The following is a 19437-nucleotide window of genomic DNA, read 5'->3' on the forward strand; positions in this document are numbered from 1 at the left end:
ACGCGAGGCCGGTGTGGTATTTGGTATTTGTGAACATGGTGTGACCTGAAATGAGCATCATGTTAACATGAGCATGCACAACCGTCGAGAGTGTTAGTGGACGCATGAACTGCATGCTGAGAGGTGATACGCCACGTTGAGGATGTCTGAAAGCAACGTCAATTAACACAGGGGTTAATTAGCCAGTTAATTAGCACAGCAGCATTCGCTTGGCTAACAAGGTAGAATATAGTGTATGGAAATATGCACAAATTCGTCACAATTTCCGTATTAATAGCAAACTACTGTATGAAGATTCAATGCTCGCTTTACCAAAATGAACAGTAAGCCATGATTATTCTATGATTCAGTACAATGAAACCGAAAGCATCTCAGTATTATGTATTATTAAACTGTGGTAGTAAATGCGTTTTGCCTGCGCTCTACTGCTTTGTTGAGGGCAGGCCGTACACTACTCCGAACATGTTTCACCACATTGGTGACAGATGTCGCAACGTCGCTGTTAGCGCACAATGAAACCAGTTTCTCCTTACTGATATGTTCACACTGCAAGTGTGATGATAACACTGTGCTGACGTCATGTTATGATAAGGCTGTAAGGATCGAAATATAACGATGTCATGCAACATTGTACTTTCCTACAAACACCCGAATTTTCGACCACCTCAAATTTTCCGACCTTAGGCTTTTCATATAATCAAGTCATTTGTGTCACTGGTTTAAATCCTCGATTATTTACGCTATTTCGGGTCGCACATTTCTGCCAGCAGATGGCTTTGCGTAAAAAAAAAATCTAAGAATTAGATTTAATTCGTCCAGTCAACACTCGTTACCACTAACGCCATCTACGAGCACGCAATGCAATCCGAAGTGTTACAAAATGTTGCCGCGCAACATTTTCTATCCAACAAAGAGCATCAGCACCACCACAACGAAAACTGCACCGACAAACGTCATGAACACGTCACGAGATACGTCACTACCACGTCCACTAATACCAACTACCACTTTGAAAAAAGCAGGATGCAGCCAATTAGAGACGACTGTACGCCCAAGCACTCAGTACGATTTCAGACATGCATTCTTGACACACATATCATGACTCAACAGCGCTGCATCTTCGTCGATTATTATATCGCTTGATTATAAATCAACTGACAACCTTTAAGACAAAGACAGCGCCTGATTCACCCATCCAATTTCAGTTTCAACGTTTATTCTGCATAAAAAACAGCATACGTTCACACCTGCGTCTACCTTGCGTCATTGCGGCCGATACGCCGTTAGTGGGAACTAGACTTTACTTGAGACCACTTGCAGTACGCGATGGACAGCACGTAAACACACTGCCAGTACAGGCTGTCAAAAACGGTCATAACAAATGCTATGAATCTCCTGTTCAAGGCAATTTTGTTCAGGATTTCATTTTTCCTTTAAACTTTCGTCTTCAAAGCGGCAGTGGACTGGTCGTAAAGCAAGACGCGCAGAAAGTCGCCAACGTGATCTAGGCCAACATATTGTCATGGCAACGGTATACGGTAGACGTACTGCAAATTGGCGTCTCTCCAAGGCAATAAAAGTGAAGCTTGCAAGGCACAATTCTAAGGGACAGATATACGGGACAAACAATTTCGTGACATGTACTTCGTCTCAGACCAATCTGTGAGCTAAAGCTGCACTAATTCACACTCGCCAAATAACGTAATTGAAGCGGCAGAGAGTGAAATAATATTTGAACTGTCTTTACAGCGCCTTCAGGCGCGTGTGAAAGCGCGAAGGTAACAAAAAAAAAAAAAGAAAGGGAGAAACGCAGACCGTCTTTATGATCAACCCTTTCATAACACGACATAATGACCTGCACTTACACCGAATAATAATATAATATAATGCAATAACACCGAACGCACGACACAAAAGCGTATATCCCAACAACAGCAGTTACCCAAGCAGGACGTCAGAAAAACACAACAGAAAGATTCAACGAAACGACGCAGATACAAATAAATCTCGACGACTCCACATTTCGTTGCGTCGTAACTGTTACGAACGCCGTAAAGATAGGACGAGTAATATTGACAATAATAAAAAAAAAAGTGGGTAATAAAAAGAGACCGAACTTTACCTTCTTCCAGTTCAGGTTCGCCAAGTTCAACGCTGAGTACGGCATCCTTTTCGTAACTCTCATTGTCGATGATATAGAGAGAGAAGTCTTTGCTGTAAAAGACAGAGAGGTGGAAGGAAGCAGTTATAAAGTGCTGACGATGTAGGGAGGTTCTTATATAAATTTAAACAACACGTTCTGCGTTTTGTGTGTGTGGAATACAAGCCCGTTTCGTGACCGGGCCTTTGTATAGTCGTTCGCTGCTTTGTTGTCGTGTGTGTGTTCAGCTGTGGAAAAATGGTCGTTAGGTCGTCCCAGTGTTGTCGGGTTCCTGAAGCTGTATAGGAGCACTGCGTGATACTGGAGTCTTGAAAAAAAAAACGAAAAAAAAAACGAACCGCACACTTGTTAGTGTTCTTTTTTGTTTGGAGGCAATGGACATAAAGTAGACGAAATGTGGATAGTTTGTCAAGTAAACACGATCTTTTTGTATTTCCCTATTAGTTTATTAGTAGACCCTGAAGTTTTCGGGTTTTATATTTTTCCAAATTCGGGGAGTAGAAATCGGGTCAATAAATTGATGTCGAAAATTCATGCAAATTCGGGCAGAAAAATTACCATCAAACTGAGTTCGGGGAGAAATCGGGCATTATTGTAGAATAAACGTTCACTGTACCGTCTATCCAGAGTGCCAGAAGTAAGGGGCAGTCGCATTTTTATGAGAAACAAGTATGTCGATGCCTTGAGGTGCCTAGCCTAGGTACAGTTTTGCAGGTAGAAATCGGGTTTAACCCTAGATAGGTGAACCTCAATTCGGGGTGCAAATTCGGGAAAAATCGGGTTTAACCCTAAAACATCAGGGTCTATTTATTAGTAAGGTCGTGAATATTAACATCCGCATTTAATGATGCTGCATAATTTTCTTAGACGACTTGGATAGGGACGAGGACAGAAATACACCCTAAGGGGACAAGAAGAATTAGCAGCTTCACTGCTCCCCTAGGTGGCAATCGCGCTCTGTGTTATTCCTCTGAGCTGACATTTACTCCCAAATAGAGCCTTGCAACCATTCCCCGAACTCCTAATAGTGTCATTCATTTAGATCAGGGTTGCGGAATGGGATTACCCATTCCATTCCAATTCCATTCCGAGGAATGGATATTTGTGATAATTCCATTCCTTTCAATTCCTCGGAATGAAAAGGTATGGCCAATTCCCACTCCTGGAATGGGCTTGGCAACCCCATTCCATTCCTTTAATTCCATCAATAAAAGAAAAGGGACCGGTAACCGTGCTGGGTAGCCCAGCAGTGCTATAGAGGAGATTGATATTACCCAGCACGGAAAAAGCACAAAGATAAGGTTATTTCGCCTTTGACCGTATGGCACCCAGACCAGCCCATTCCAATTCCATTCCGCCTGCGAAAAAAAAAAAGCCTAATTCCATTCCATTCCGAGGACAGTTCCCGCCATTCCATTCCAATTCCATTCCGGGCTCTGCTAAATCTGGAATGATTCCGGAATCATTCCAACCCCGGACTGGCAACTCCACTACCCTGATTTAGATCCTCAAGGGAGTAATAATGGTTGATGCAATGCATCTATTCCGCGTTGCTCCCTAAACCAAAACGCCCGACTAAAATTACGCACTTTTCTTTTTTTTTTCTTTTTTTCTAGAAAGCAAGAACACGCCGGAAATAAAGTACTGGATTTCAATTGTGAGGAAAGTATCTGAAGCAGAAAGTACCGCTAAAAGCGTTTAAAATGGTCTTGGAATGCTCGACAAATACACACCGAAGACAAACAGGAAGTGACTTTAGTTCGGACCAGACGCGTTATCCCGATCGAAATGAATTGAATCTTCATCGAAATGAAATAAATAAATAAAAATAATGGTATGGGACTAACTGAATGTCACAGAGTCGGAGACCGCTTTGCCCTCACACTCCTATGTACGTAATATATGGTACGTTATACAATGAAAATACTTCCACCTTTAACTTAACTGATGTAATGATGTGAAATCTTGCCAGACCGATATGGCACAATTTTGTCAAGAACGAACAACTATTTCTTACGCTGTAGGCAGATAATTCCTGAATTATATTGCGGTGTTCCACTATATTCTCGCAGAGCGCTTTTTTTTGTTCCTTTTTTTTTACGTAGACAGTTGCATTCATGAGACCATTTGCGAAATTTACGGCTTGCGAGGGAATTTAGGAGTAGTTGCGACTATTTGCAGCGCCAGAGAGTAAAATTTCGGGGTCAGGGGACAAAAAAAAAAGGGGGGAACTGCAATCTAGGGCACTAGAAGCTGCGATTACTCCCCAATTCACTTTTTTTTTCTCAGACGGCACGCTTTCGTATGGAAGTGTTCAAGTGTCTTTTAAGCCCACGATCGTAAATTATCCCCGATTCCTGAAATTTCCTATATCAGCACAAAACAGGACACGAACAGATATCAACCTTTCCTTAAAACGAATGTAAGAAAACACCGAAAAAAAAAAATTAAAAGCAAAGGCAAACAGTGCCGAACACAGCAGAAATGTCAACAGGACTGACTGCCTTAAAGCCCTGCTGGCTATTCATCAGGCTCTTCATTAGCCTCACACTAATTGCCTAAACGAAGAGACCGTCAAAAAGTAGGAAATAGAAAACAACAACAACATCAGTCTTTCAGCTACCGGGTCACAGGCGAAGCTAGAATGGAAACAAAACCGCAGTGTGTCTTGCGCTACCGCTGCGGGCTAAATTGAGCGAGTAATCGGGTCTGACAACACTGGCTAGCAGACGACAGAAAGGAAAACAATAAAGCTATCGACCCAAAGTCGACTTTCGGAGTTGGTCACGCTATCAAACATTTGTTCGACCATTCCGAAACCACATATGGGAACGATTGACGGCGGTTTTCACTGATGATTACATATATTCGGCGCAGGAGTGGTGAACTGAAAACAAATAAATGAGGCGGCATTAAGCGAAGGGGGCCATTTTCAATTGAGAGAGTTGTTAGCAGACGACACGAACGGGGGAGACTGTCCGTTAGCAGACGACAAGATTGGTCGCGTTACTACACATGATTGTGAAACGTCGTAGTCTAAAGTGGCCAAGCTTCAATGTGTTAGTTAGTTAATTAGTGTGTTAATTAGTTTGAAAGTTAATGTGTTCCGTTTTTTTTTCATTCTTTTTAACTCTTGTTGAACGAAAAGGAATGTGCTGACATTTTACTTGCATATGCGCTGACATTATGTACCGTCAAATCTTCGGCAATATGACATGCGATGAAACATGGACAAAATCAATAATGTTCATCTTCGCAACAAATTAGGAATCTACGTTTTCGTCACGCACCCATGATCCACGTCATTGTTGAACTATGGTACAGTGTTCGTACTTGCCATTCAGTGCACCCGGCAATTACCGGTAAACAAGACGCGCTGGTACGATTCTGTCTGGCGTTATCGACGGCTTCCATATTTCACTCCGTCGCGTTCTTAGGTACCTTGAGGCTCGTGTTGTGTTTCTCAGTTTGTGTTCCACCCTTCTAAACAGTTCTTTCCATTATCTTCACCAGACATACCTCATTCATTGGTATTTATCAATAAATATTTGAAATAATACAGACACGCGACCGCGACTGTGCGTTCGCGTAAAGAGATATATGTTGCAGTCTCAGTATAGCCTTATAAGCCAGTCTATTACGTGCACCCAAGCCGACGTGAAATTGCACTTCGAAAAGTGACTTTAGACTTCCTTTCCATCTTTCGTGTTGCTCGTGGCAGCACCCCGTTAAACCCGTGATGGAAGATCCCAGCTCCTTTCAGAGCACATCGCAGCAGGAAAAGATGTATATTATTTTCGAACCTAGCATCGAAGGATGCGCAAGCACAGCACAAAAAATGAGGCTTCCTCTTCGACTGCACGGTGCAAAAGATATCCCAAGGGAGAGGGTCGTCACGAAGTTGGTTCAGAAAGCAAGAAAAGAGGCCGGCAGGATGTCTCGAAATGCATCATCCCTCGACCTATGTCGAAGAAAGAAAGAAAAAAAAAAAGTGGAACGAAGTTTTCCTGGTAAAGTTTCGTTCGAATTTGAAATGGGCATTGTCAGAGGACCGTTTCTTCACATGTAAAGCAGGAAAGATGGGATGGGATTTCCGATACTCCGGTTATACAAGGATTCAGAGCTACACAAATGGGATGACGTCATCCCCAACATCGTCAAGGAGATTCGAGTTCGAAACCATAGGAAAACGTGATAGATGATGTCGCTCTGGTGGATAATGTTTGCTTTTTCTGCTTTTTTTTTTTTTTTTTGAGGGGAACGCATTTGGTATTCAGATATGCGTCTGATGATGCGTCAGATAGACGTCTCTGTGTTCTCTTGGTCTCCAAACTCCACCTGATTCTCCAAGAACATGTTTACGCAAGGAAGGCAAGACGATAAGGGGAATATGGGGAAGCTGTCGTCGTTTTCGGAGCACGTAAATGTTTGGAACCATGGAAGGGCTTAAAGGAGCAGTGAAAACACCTGCCGTAAGTTTTGCGTTTTTCGTTGCAGTAGATTGTGCAACAAATAACGTGTCGTCTTTCGCAACCGCGATTAGCGGAGCTGACCTCTAGAGAGAGAGGGGTCTTTGAGAAACTAGACCTCGCGGCTGCTCACTATGCTGATGTCACGTCACAAGTACATGATTACGTCACTAAAGGAGATCGGGCGGGGCTTCCATGGACACGCCGCACCGCACTCTGCTGGTATTTGAAGGGCGTTTTTGTATGCAATTGCGCTGTGACAAGACACTCTTAACTATATAGAGCGCTGATTTTCATGCAAGTACATGTTTTTTATTTACTTTCTTTGTTTTGTTTTGTTTTTTTCTCTCTTGACATGGTTTCGTATCTGGACGATGAGGAAAACTCTTCTGAGACGGTTAGAAGGGTTATATGGTGCATATAAATGCATGCTTTGCACGTCATCGTATATTTAGGGTTCCGCGTTTTCGGTTTTAATCGAAAAACACCGAAAAACATACGCCGGGGAAATTTTTCCTAATTCGGTTTTAATCGAAAACCACCGAATACAGATGGACATTCCAGGACATGACAGAGATACATTGCTGCACACGCCCTGCAAGTTGTTGATGCGGATCAGAAAATCATGCAGAACCATACGATGGTTGTGAAAAATGTCCGTTTACTTTTACGTTAGCCGTAAAACGCCACCGGAGCGAACAACGCCATGTTGAATTAGCGTCGTGCGGAAATATTACGTTGGAATTTCTATTCGCCGATAACTGCCGGGCAAACCGTGTACACTCCAGGAAAAACGCCGAAATAAGCCGATTTCGTGAAAATCAATAAACACCGAGAAACGTACGCCGAATCCGCCCAAAAATAAAAACCGAAAACGTGGAGCCCTAGGTATATTCCTCATGAAAATGTGCACACATGGTCCATATTTTATCGTATTATTAAATTTAATTTTTAAAATAATAATAAATAATAATATAATATATATATATATATAATATATATATATATATAATATAATAATAATAATATAATATTATATAATTTATTTTAATTTAAAATTTAATTAATTTAATTAAATTATATTTCCAGATGGCCAGGTGCGACAGCTTTCTTTTTTTTTTTGTCTTTTTCATTAAGGCTTTGCTGGAGTCGGGGGGGTTTTGGGGCCTCTTTCGCGAGAATTTCCATCAGAATAGAATAGTTCAGATGCTTCCCGCAAATGGACAACTGACATTCTTTCTCTCATCTATTGCTGAGAAGAGTTGTCCCAACGCTCGCTTTTCGCATGCCACGAAACAACTCTCGTCAAGACGCTGCATTAATTCACCGAATGCGACTCGATGTGTTTTTTTTACAGCTCACTGGCGTTAACCGCTTTGAGACGCGATGATTGTCCCAGATGCCGTCTCTGCGGTGCTCTAGAAGATCTAGAGCACATTCTCCTGCATTGCCCACACTACCAACGTTATCCGATCGCACTCGCCGAGTCTCTTAATCAGCTGGACTCTCGCCCCCCTTCCCTTCTCTCTCTCTCTCTCTCAAAATTGATTGGTCCCTGGCCACATCCAGCCCATCGACGCTCTGCCCTCAAAGTTCTTTTGACCTTTTTGGACATCATCGGACTTATTAAATTTTGTCAAATATTAATCGGATGAATTGCCTTCATACAAAAGAACGATGACAAACATGGCACATATTCGCAGTTCTTACTGCATATTTCGAAGACTTTTCGTGCACGGCTACATGCATATTTCGGGAGTTTTTAGTTCATATTTATCCGCCCTCTACTCATAACAATTCGTTGGAATATATACGTAACAAAAATAAATAAATAAAATAAACAAAAGCACGCACACGCAGTTGCGATTCCCGTACTCCCAAAGTACTGGCGGAAAAATTCAATCGTGTTGTTTGTTGTTTTTTTTGTTCTTATTTTCTCTTAATAACTCTCTCAGGACTAAAAACGCAACCTCGTTTGAAGAGCGACGAAATACACGACAAAGCAACTGTGACACAGCAGGCATCCGCTTCAGAGATTGCAGAAACAGAAGATACGCTGAGACGACGAGATTTTCCAGTTCTGCTCCGCTGAGACCCACGCTTCAAGCGAGGGAATTTGTAGAGATCATCCGTCCTTCTCAACCAATGACAGCTCAATGAGCAAGGAGGGTGAAAAAGAGAGAGACTGAGTATAAATGGTGAAGTCCTGGGAAGAATGGAGAAGGGCTCCCGAAGGTGTTATGACAGTGTATCATCTCGAAATCTCCCTCAGGAAATTCCTTATCGCAAGGTTTAAGGGTATGGCGAAAATAAATAATTGTTTACTGGAAACAGCGCCATGAGAAAAAGGCAATTGCTCTTGCAAGTGGACATTCCTAGACGAAAAAAAAAAAGTAGAAGAAGGAGGAAAACGAAACTACGTCCCATAAAGTACTTCAACTCGTTTCTGCGTCCTATTTTTATCTTCTGCAACGTTTCCATTCACTCTATTTGTAATGCACAGCAGACAGAGACACAAAGGAACGACGCGTACAATTTTTAGTGATTTCAAATTCAAATTGAGAGTAGATTTAGTGATTTGTTTCTACTTTGTACATGCATTTGTTTGTAGATTACTTTGTATTATATTACTTTGTACAGTACTCTGTATGACATTACTTGTACATTGCTTTGTATTATATTACTTTGTACAGTACTCTGTATTACATTACTTGTACATTGCTTTGTCCATTATTCTGTATGAACATTCTGAACATTCGTGTCTCCGGTTAGATCGCGCTGCGCTGTCATACGTCGAAGTAACCCGTATTTATTTACTTGTTTGTTTGTTTGTTTAGCAGCCTCGAAGGCCCTAAGGCATTACATTAGGGGTGAATCCAACGCGAGGAAAAGATTCAACGAGAAAGAAGATCCACTGAGGTCACGCGGCTGGGCGAAAGAAGATGCAATGAGATAGACGATCCAAACGGGTGAGAAGTTCCAGACAGCAGAAACATCTGTAGGAAAAGAAGATTCACCCGTGGATGTTCTTTTTCAGTGGACATCTATTAGCATTGAATAAATAATGAAGAATTGAATTGATTGAATTAAAATAGTGAAGATATGAGACTGGTTGCAAGAAGAAAGCGCTACAACATTCGGCAGTGACACTTCGCTAATACGCCTTTAATGAAAGCAGCTGTCTTTTTATATCCCCTTTAACCTCCTTTCCATTTGTGTCCTCTTGCCCATTAGTATCCTTTATACGTGGGCAGAAAGAACGGCGAAAGAATGACAGTCCAAAGAGAAGAAAATTCGCCTTGATGGAAATGTCAGCCTCGAACGCCATTTCTTCCATCAGCGCCAAAACCAGATGCGGGATTGTAACGTCAAGGACGAAATGGAACGGAACGAAACAAGAGCTGCACGTTATAACACGAAAGCAATGTGGGCGTCCACGAGAACGGTGTCCAGCCGAATTTTCGTGAAATCTCGACTGTGCGTTAGCGAAGTGACGGCTGGTGAAAGTGATGAGAAAATAAGAGTGGCAGGACGAAGGATAGTGAAGGAGGCAGGAGGAAAAAGAGATGAAACGAGGGGGATGTCTTTTCTGTGTGTGCTTAATGAGAAAAAAAAAGTCACGCGAAACGAGGATACTGGCACGATAGGAAGTTTATTAAACTAAGAAGTACAAAGGAGACGGAAAGTGGATTAGTAAGAGCGGTAAGCGGACCGGTAGCGCCACGCGTGTCATTAGAATACAAATATGTAGCATTACTTGTTCAAAGGTTGTGATAGCTAACGTGACAGACGTCATTTACTTCACGACAAAAACAGCCATGCCGGAGCCGCATCCACATCCAAAACATTTAATGAGCTGCTTACCGCATTTAATGCAGACGCGTTGCTGCAGAACGTTTACAGACGGGGGATCTGCTAATCGAACTGCTCACTACACTGAGACATAGTACTACACATAGACTAGACATAGTGCACTAATAGTCCGACAATGGTCACAGTCAACCAAAACCCTGGCGACACAACAACTAGCCAAACCATCGAAAAGAAATCCATGTAAAAATTAATGTTACAGGCGACAAAGGCGGCGTGAATGAGAAACCAAGCAACAATCGAGGTAAACGAGCAAACGTATAAAACGAAACTAGGGCGAAACGCGCCTAAACAGAATTCACAAAAAAAAAAAACGAAAACGCTGCGCAGAAAGCAGACGACGCTAAACACAAAAGTGTCAGAAGCGCCACCGCGCGGCAAAACACAGAGGCTTTCCCCCAGGAGAAACGCACAAAAGAGAGGGAGATGTCAGAGGCGACGAAGTTGACATCGTCGCCACAATGACAGGTATGCAAAAGAGGCTTCCCGCATATTGCGACAGAGCCCCCTATATTGTGCAGTCGGCGAAAAGGCCCCAGAGGCTAATCCGCAAGATAAACATTATTTGCAAGCGGCGGCCGCTTCGCATGGAAATCAGGTGGACGTCAAGTGTTGGTGACGGCGCTTTTCTGGCTGAATGGATATATCGTGGTTAGCTCAAAAGTCAAAAGAGGACCTTCCGCGTGAAAAAGAGGGGAAAAAAAGGAAGAGGGAAGGGGCAGGAAGATGGATATCTAAAACGAAAGTGTTCTTTAACGAGAGGACAACTTTGAAGGTTTAAAGGAGAGGGTGACGGTGGAATTGAGGTGATAGCCAACGGAAAGTGTGCTTTTCTAATAATAGAGCGTTTTAGCTGACCGTTTTAACGTTCCGCTCCGCTGACGGTGATCCGCTGAGCGCGAGCGGAGCGGTGGTAAGAAAATTAGTTTTAGCAGCGCGATCATCCCGTTTTCCGTTTCGCACCGCTAACGGCGCTCTCTGTCTTTGTACACGGGAAGCAGTAGAACAAATGCAAGTGGCTAGGCTAAGCTTTTCTCCAGTGAAAGCAAGGCGGTACTGCTTATTAATATACCGTTTTCATTATATTTGAAAGTTCATTGACTATTTGCAGTCCTGGGGAGTAAATGTCAGGGTTAGGGGACTAAAATAGGGAGTAATTGCAGTTCTAGGGGACTAGAAGCTGCAATTACTCCCCATTTTACTCCTCTTTCTTAGAATGCACCTGAGCTTCCACCACCAACTATACTACGGTCATGCGCAGGGACCCGCGTGCCTGTGTCCCTCGCCTGACGCTGGCTTAATATATGCTGAAATCCAAGCCAATGTCACGTAGTTCTGGAAGTCGTTGTACCTATGTAAATCCGCGCAACGAAATTAGTTGCGCTGGCGGCCGTTTCCGGGAACGGTGAGTGGGCAACGTCCGTGACCCTCCATTTGATACACTGGGTCAGGGCAAATTCTGATCCCATAATTCAGTTAGAATATTCGAGCTCTACGACACGTACAATATACAGGGTTATTCTAGAAAACGTTACACATTTCGATCGCACTGTAAAAATAGAAGACTAGGTTTGGCCCATCCCAAACTTGGCAGACTGATAGCCATTTATCTGAAGTTTCATTTGAATTTTTTGTAAGCGCTATGGTCATGTAGAAAGAAAATTAAAAATCATGCAAAATCTCGCCGCATGCATTTTCAATGGCCTATCCCACACAAACACCGCCGTTTTTTCTTGTGTCTGCTTCACATTCACATCACTTCACACAGGTAGCGCCGCCTACAATGATGTGACATGCCGATTCCGACGTTATGCACCAATCGTCTTGCTCAAGTCTTGTTCTGTATGCTAGTGCCACCTGTGTGTGGTGAAATGAAACTGAAGCGCACAGAAAGAAAATGGCTGCTTTTGAGTGAGATAGGCCATTGAAAATGCATGGGGCGAGATTTTGCTTGATTTTTTATTTTTCTTCTACAGGTTCATAATACTCAGAAAAAATTCCAACAAAACTTCAGACAAATGGCTACCAGTGTGCAAAGTTTGGTGTTGGATGAACCCCGTCTTCTATTTTTATGATGCGATCAAAATGTGTAACGTTTGCTAGACTAACCCTGTATGTAGATGTGAACGTTCAATATGGCTGCGATATTTTCAGCTATCGGTTCCTATCTTGGTATCTCACACCTTTCCTAAATTGGATAATTTCTACGACTCGAGCCAACTATGACTGCAGCCAACTAGAAGAATACCTGCGTTTTTTGTTGTTGTTTTTTTAGTCTCGGTACGTTCGAAATAAGATAGCACGCTCCTCATCACTTATAATTTAAAGAAAAAACGCTATATTTCTTACGTGATCCGTATATCTTACACTACTCCCCCCGCTATGTAGACTTTTCGTGCACGTCCTTCCAATACTGGTCACATAGCTCAAAAGGAATTTTTGCCATCTTATAAAACAACCAAATACATCTTTCATATCTATACGGACAGACTAAAAACTAACACATCGCACGCAGAGTAACAAAGCATTGGACCCCGTCCAGGATGAAACTAGACAGAAACGAGGTCGTATCTCAAAGAAACAAGGAATTGGAGGCCAGTCGCAAAGTGTTCCTCCCACTGGAAACGATATTCTTTCTATTTGGAAAATGGCAACTAGAGCGTGGATGACATGCATGAAGATGGTGAGATGGAAAACGAGAAAGAGAAAAATATGGGTGGCATTAAAGTATAGGCGCTGCAGTTTGTTTTTCGAGGATGTCAGAACAGGGGGGAGCCATTGTTGTAAGTGAAAGGGACAACGTTCGAAAAAAAAAAAAAAAAAAACTATCGCTCGGAAAGAGAATTCTGCCGAGAACAATGCGAGATTTGCAAATAGGATGGAAAATCGAAAAAAGAAAAAAAATGAGAGAGAGCAGAAGAAGAGTGAAAGGGAGTTAGCGACTGACAACGAATCCATTTGTTCCCAGTATTTCGAGCGCCAGCTCTCCCTGGCGAACAAAAATATATTTTGATGTAATTTCTAGAAAGGAGCCACGGAGCATTAGTGTTCGGGAGGTGGGAACTCCCGTGGGAAATGTGTGTTCTGAAGGTGGCATTGATTTTTGATTTAGAGCGCTCTCTGTATTACGGGCTCCTGGCTCGTCTCCCCCTTGTGCTATACGACCCTACCCCCCTCCCGAAAGCACGGACGTGATTGGCGGACTCTTGATACTGACGTCACGTGGTTTAAGGGATCGGGCTCTCTTTATCTAGGGGAAGTTAAAAAAATTAACACATACATCTGTTGTTTATATAATGTGGCAATTTTGCTCCGAAATTTCCGCACTCTTGCTTCGAAACTTAATCGCTTGTACGTCTAACCAGCTAACGAGCGGCGGGAAATTCAAAAAAGTCGGGCACGTGACACATTGCGCGTGACGTATATGTTACGCCCTTCACGTATCCCGCGAAGAGCGCCGCGTGCACGCGTTTTATGACGTGCTCTTCTCGACGGGTTCCCCACCCATTGTTAGCTCGTTACGCGTGCAAGCGATTAAGCCCCAGGTCGGAATCACCCTCCCTCTTCCGCTTCTTGTCCCCCTCTCCCTTGTCCACGGACTCCTGGGTGTCGCGCATGCTCTCACGACTGCAGCTCCGAAAAGATCCTGCGAAACCACAATGCGAACTTGAAGCACGAAAGAAGATTGCGACCAATTCGCTAATGTGCGAAGAAAAAAAAAAAGAAGAAAAGAAGAAGAAGAAGAGGGGGAGAGAGAGAAAGAAGCAAACTGAAAAGAAAGATTAGGTTTAAAAAAAAAAGAACACCAACACACTACTTTAATGATGATGAGTTGGCGCGTTTCATTGCACCAAGGCTAAACGAAACTATACGAAGACGTTGCCCGATGGTCAAACTCCGGCCGTACCACATTTGCAAACTTTCCCGCTTTCAACTTTCGCTTAGGACGTTATTCCGACCTTATGCATAAAAAAAAAGTACAATGCATAATTAAGTCCCCCTCCCAGGGCGCGTCTTCTTCCCTAATTAACCTCAACGTCGGCTCACATCGCGCGTGCGTGCTTAATCGCGCATTCGCTAACGTCGCATCCGTGGCAAACCCTGCGAGACGAACTCATCTCGGAAGTATTCGGTCGAACAAACAAGCGTGCGCATATATAGAAGAAACGTCCCACTTCCTCTTCGAGACGTCATCGAACAGAATTAACGAGAAAAAAAAGAAAATAAAAGCCAGCTGTAACGCCATGGCAACCGGCTAGGGCATCCTTCGTTGCCACGGAAACACGAGGGGATAGCGGGAGTGGGAGGGCTTCAAGATGTGGAACGGAAGGACCTTCGTTGATGCGAGTCGGTATCTACGCTTGACGTCGTTTTCTGAAGAGGAGAGGTTCGGTAGTTTGAAAAGACAAGTTTTCGGGCAGACTTGGAAGAAGGGAGTTTCGAAAGTGGAGGATAATAGGGGCCGTAAGGAGAGGGGAAATGACAATGATGATAACACATACACAGCGAATGACCTTTGTGCAGGAAGTACCGTTGTCTCTTCCGTCTGTGAGGTCCGGAAGAGCTCGGGCTAAACTTCGTTGGCGTTAGGAGCACAGGGAGTTGGGAAAAGGTTGTTAACAGAAACTGGCGGTGTGCGGAGGGCACGCTTTGTTTCCCTCTTTCCTGCGAGTTTCTTTTATAGTGTTTACTTCTTTCTGGTGGGCCTGGGGTAATAGGGTGTACGCTACTGATTGTTCCGGAACGTTTCATGTTGCGAAACAATACACCTCTCCCTGTTTGTAAACAAATGACGTCATAGTGTTCGACAGCGCCACCAATTTGGTAGAGTTGAACTACGCTCGAAGCTGGGGGGGGGGGGCGAACAAGGTCGCGCCCGAAAGCCACGGTACTGAGGGGATTACGATGGTTACTGAAAGGGACGCGACCTTCGGTCTTACTACGGTAGCGAACAGGTGCCCATTTGTGGAACCCAGCCCTCCCCTTCAGATTTGTTTCGGTTTCAGTCTGTCTACCAACGTCATGATGACGTTTCTCGAGTAGAGGTCAACTGAAGGGAGGCATAGAGACTCAAGTACGGTTCTGACCTCACACTATGTGCATAATGGTGCCCTCCTCGTTCATTTTAAAGCGGTAGATGTTATGTACAGAACCTACCGCTATTTCCGTGACCCGCGTGCTCCGCACACAACAGCTAAAACTGTGACGCAAAAGGACAGAGAAAAAAAAAAAACGGATTGGGTGAGGCGATTGGAAAGGAGGCCATCACGCTAGAGCCGCTGGATTGGGGAAAGTAACGCAATCTTTTCCCTTTCCCGCCTCGACCTTGAAGCAACAATGGCGGCCGCAGCACGTGTTTGCAAGCTACGGCCGCCATTGTTGGTGCAAGGTCGCGGCGGCAAAGATCAGAGGATGGCGGTACTTTGAGCAATCCTGTGACTTTACATCACGCCACCGCACAGCGCGCAGACGCTGGAATTCGCGTTGCTGTCCTCGTAAAACACTGTTGCACTGTGCATCCTCCTTTAATGCACGATAGGACCGCCACACAGCATTCGAAGTCCCCGTCTGTGAAGATGACATCGGAGACATTGGTGCAGTGCAGATGCCCAGTGGACTCGTGATAGCCGTGTATTACTTCTCGCCTCGCGCCACGACGGAACGGATGCACGACTATGACCCGGTTACACCAACGCCGATTAACATTTGAACCGATATCAACGGTACCTCAATCTTGAATTTATTGCTTAACTCTGCTTCACTAAAGGGAGTTATTGTAACGGAAGAAGTGCAAGGGCGCAGGCGAGCTGGTACATGATAATACGAGGGGAACCCAGAGACAGGGGAAAGAAAAAACACGAAACACACACGATCTCAGTATGCTTGATCTCAGATCACACGATCTCAGATCGTGTGTGTTTCGTGTTTTTTCTTTCCCCTGTCTCGGAGTTATTGTCACTGAAACGTTCATTATGTCACCAGCTAACGTCTGTAAAAAAGAATTGAGTGTCAACTTCAAGTTTGAGCTACCCTTGATCCCGGTTCAAGGCTAACAAGCGTTGGTGAAACCGGGCCTATATAGTCTACGCACTCACACCTGGAATCCGCGTTACGGGGAGTCGTAACCGTCGTTGAATTTTCTTACGGGTACCACCGAAAAATTGCCGAAATTCCAGCGTGAAACGCATTTTTAATCCAGACGAAAATGGAAGCTACTTTGAAAAACGGCGGTACCAAGTATTCACATAACAGCATCCACCCAGCGGTAGCGACAACTTTTTTTTTTTTTTTCTGTGTTAGCGCGGTACGGGGCCATTACATCCAACGGGCTGTTACATCCATCGTGTCGTTACATCCATCGATGGACGTAATGGCACGATGGATGTAACAGCTCATTGGATGTAATAGCACGGTATGGATGTAACGACGCGTTGGACGTAACAGCAGGATGGATGTAACGACACAATGTACGTAACGGCCAAAAAATCTGCGTCGCCATGGGGGCGATGGGAGGTAAGAAGGTCGACGGTAGGAGAAGCCCGGATTAGAAATAGCAGGAGTGAACCGGTGACCTGTCTGTGTTCAAGACGACTACAACCTGCACGCGATAGCTGTGTGTGTGTTTCTTTCCTTTCTTTCTTTTTCCGTTTTCTTTTTATGGAAGGAATACGACCGGGGGACAGGGAGGTTAGTAGCGACAAGGTACCGGCAATACTTCGGAAAGACATAATCACCCTTCCTGTACTTCAGTGTTCCACGACAAGCCGTACAAGTGAGGGCTCTCAAAGATGTGTTTTGCTGCGAAGGCTCCACAGTTTTTTTCTTCTTTTTTTTTGCTTGATGTTTAAAGCGACAGACACAGACCTGAACGAAAGACGAACAAAACGCGGCCGCGAGCTTTCTATACAAATATTTCGATTAAATTCGCGGTCAATTATGTACGTTCGAATGGAGGGATCAAAAGAAGCAGCTCTTATACTGCTTCGCGTTAAAGGGCAAGAGAGAGAGAGAGAGCACGTATCTCGCAGGACAACAACACCACCACCAAAAAAGACCTCCAAATCTGCCGTTTTCTCGAGGTCCATTTCCTCGCGCAATATTGACCCCATCTTTCTTTTCCTGAAAAGAGCAAGAGGGAATCGGTGTACGAGAAGGAAGACGCGTGTTTTCAGGAATGGGCAACACACAAACAACACATGGAACGGTCAACTTGTGTATTCCTTCTGCTCAAGGAAGTGTTTTCCACAGCACACCGGCTCGTTTGCCTCGCTGTGTTGTCAAATTACCGAAATTTTGTTTTTCATAATTTAAAAGATTCATCAGTCAAAGTTAGTGACGTCACGAACTCGTTGAGGTTCGAATTCGCAAAATTTGAAAAAGCTCGTCCAGGTTCGACGACTGCACCGCGCATGCGCGCCTTTGAGTTTTCCGAATTCCGAAACACATGGTTTAGGACCCGAAACGTTGCCACGCATAGGTGTTATGACGCTGTAAATCAATTTAGTAAGTCAAAGTGTGTTCAGTTGAGCTTACGCTAGTTATATGCAAAACCTAGAGAATGTCTCTCGTTGGCATCACCCAGCGAGCTGTCAAACTGCTGTCGATCACCACCACCCACCTACCACCACCTTCCACGACGCAACGACGACTTAGCTCCAAATTTTCCTATGCCGAGCGGTACTTTCGGAACATTTGATTTCAACTCAATTTTGTCAGTTAGTTATAAAACCTATATCCATAACAATATTTCTAACCTTTGATTAGAAGGGTAACGTCCGCGAATCTTCGCGAATCCTGGCGAACCTGTCCAGAAATTCGAGAGTTGGTCGAACCAGCGGATTCGATGCGAACCTCGGGTTCGCAAAAGTTGTTAAAAGCTTTGAAGAAATGCACTACCAAGGGTCGTAAAGTGCGGTCGTAAACGGTAGCCAACTTGACCTAGTACTTATCTCAATTTATTGTAATTAAAAAAAATATTTCTTTATTCTATAAAATGTTGTCCATATAGTTAGCGCGGACGTTTCAATATCCACTATAAAAGAATCCGCTTTCCAACTTCAAACAGCCTTCCGAAAGATTTCCAATTTTACGGCTTCATCCTCACTTACCGCTCGATAACGCTTTTCAAAAATGCCAATGCATCTAGTATTCCCTTCCGTCCAACTCGCGCGAGCCGCCGCCAGTGAATGTTTGACGGAGTGTTCCCATTGAGATGAAAAGCGGGTGTGCAATTGCAGCCGCTTATGCAGATATACTTGCGGATATATTCACGAATAATGTAAAACGTTGCGTTATTGCCAAAAGGGGGGGGGGCGCGAACGTCGATTTGCGATCAGGTGAACGTCACTCTGGCCGTATGAGACGCGTGATAACGGCTTCGACCGGTTGGATCTCACCGTCGATCAACGATTGCTGCGACGTCTGAATGACTTCTTTTCATGGAGAGAAGAACATACAGGTACGAGCAAATGGCACAGACGGTTGGCATGGAAGCACACCTTTGTCGTGAAAGACAGCCTTTTGTTGTTGTTGTTGTTGCAGGAAAGTAGTACGGAGTTTCACGAGGAATAGTTGCCTTCGATCCGAACTTGGACGCACGAAAGGCTGCTGGGTATTGTAGACAATGTAATATCGGAAGCGTTATTTATGCTCCATCTTTTTTATGATCCACGTTTAAACGGGACTGTTTCACGTTCGTAATTTGTTTCTGACGCTGTGTCGCTTGTATAAGCATTCAAACCACTTTTCACATCGGATACATATAGCAGATAAAGAAAAAGAAAGAAAGAATACGTAAATGTACGTAAGGCTGCAAAATTGTAAATGCCATTGTAATGCTGCTACTACAAAGGCCACATTGCCTCTGTCAACATTATACAGTGGTATTCTCACAATATCGGAAGGTCTTGTGCAGCAAAAGTTAACGCCCTTACCATG

General features: G+C 43.9%; 1 protein-coding gene across 7 annotated transcripts in view; it reads right to left on the reverse strand.

Moving 5' to 3' along the window:
* Positions 1-19437, reverse strand: part of LOC135397135 (sodium/calcium exchanger 1-like) — a 191441-nt gene that overhangs the window by 12399 nt on the left and 159605 nt on the right. For all 7 annotated transcript variants that reach the window (XM_064628496.1, XM_064628494.1, XM_064628498.1 and 4 more), the window contains one exon: positions 2123-2214. In XM_064628496.1, the coding sequence (XP_064484566.1) occupies positions 2123-2214 (92 nt within the window). The remainder of the gene's footprint in view (positions 1-2122; positions 2215-19437) is intronic.

The sequence above is a fragment of the Ornithodoros turicata genome, chromosome 6 (genome assembly GCF_037126465.1).
Source record: "Ornithodoros turicata isolate Travis chromosome 6, ASM3712646v1, whole genome shotgun sequence".
Taxonomy (NCBI): domain Eukaryota; kingdom Metazoa; phylum Arthropoda; class Arachnida; order Ixodida; family Argasidae; genus Ornithodoros; species Ornithodoros turicata.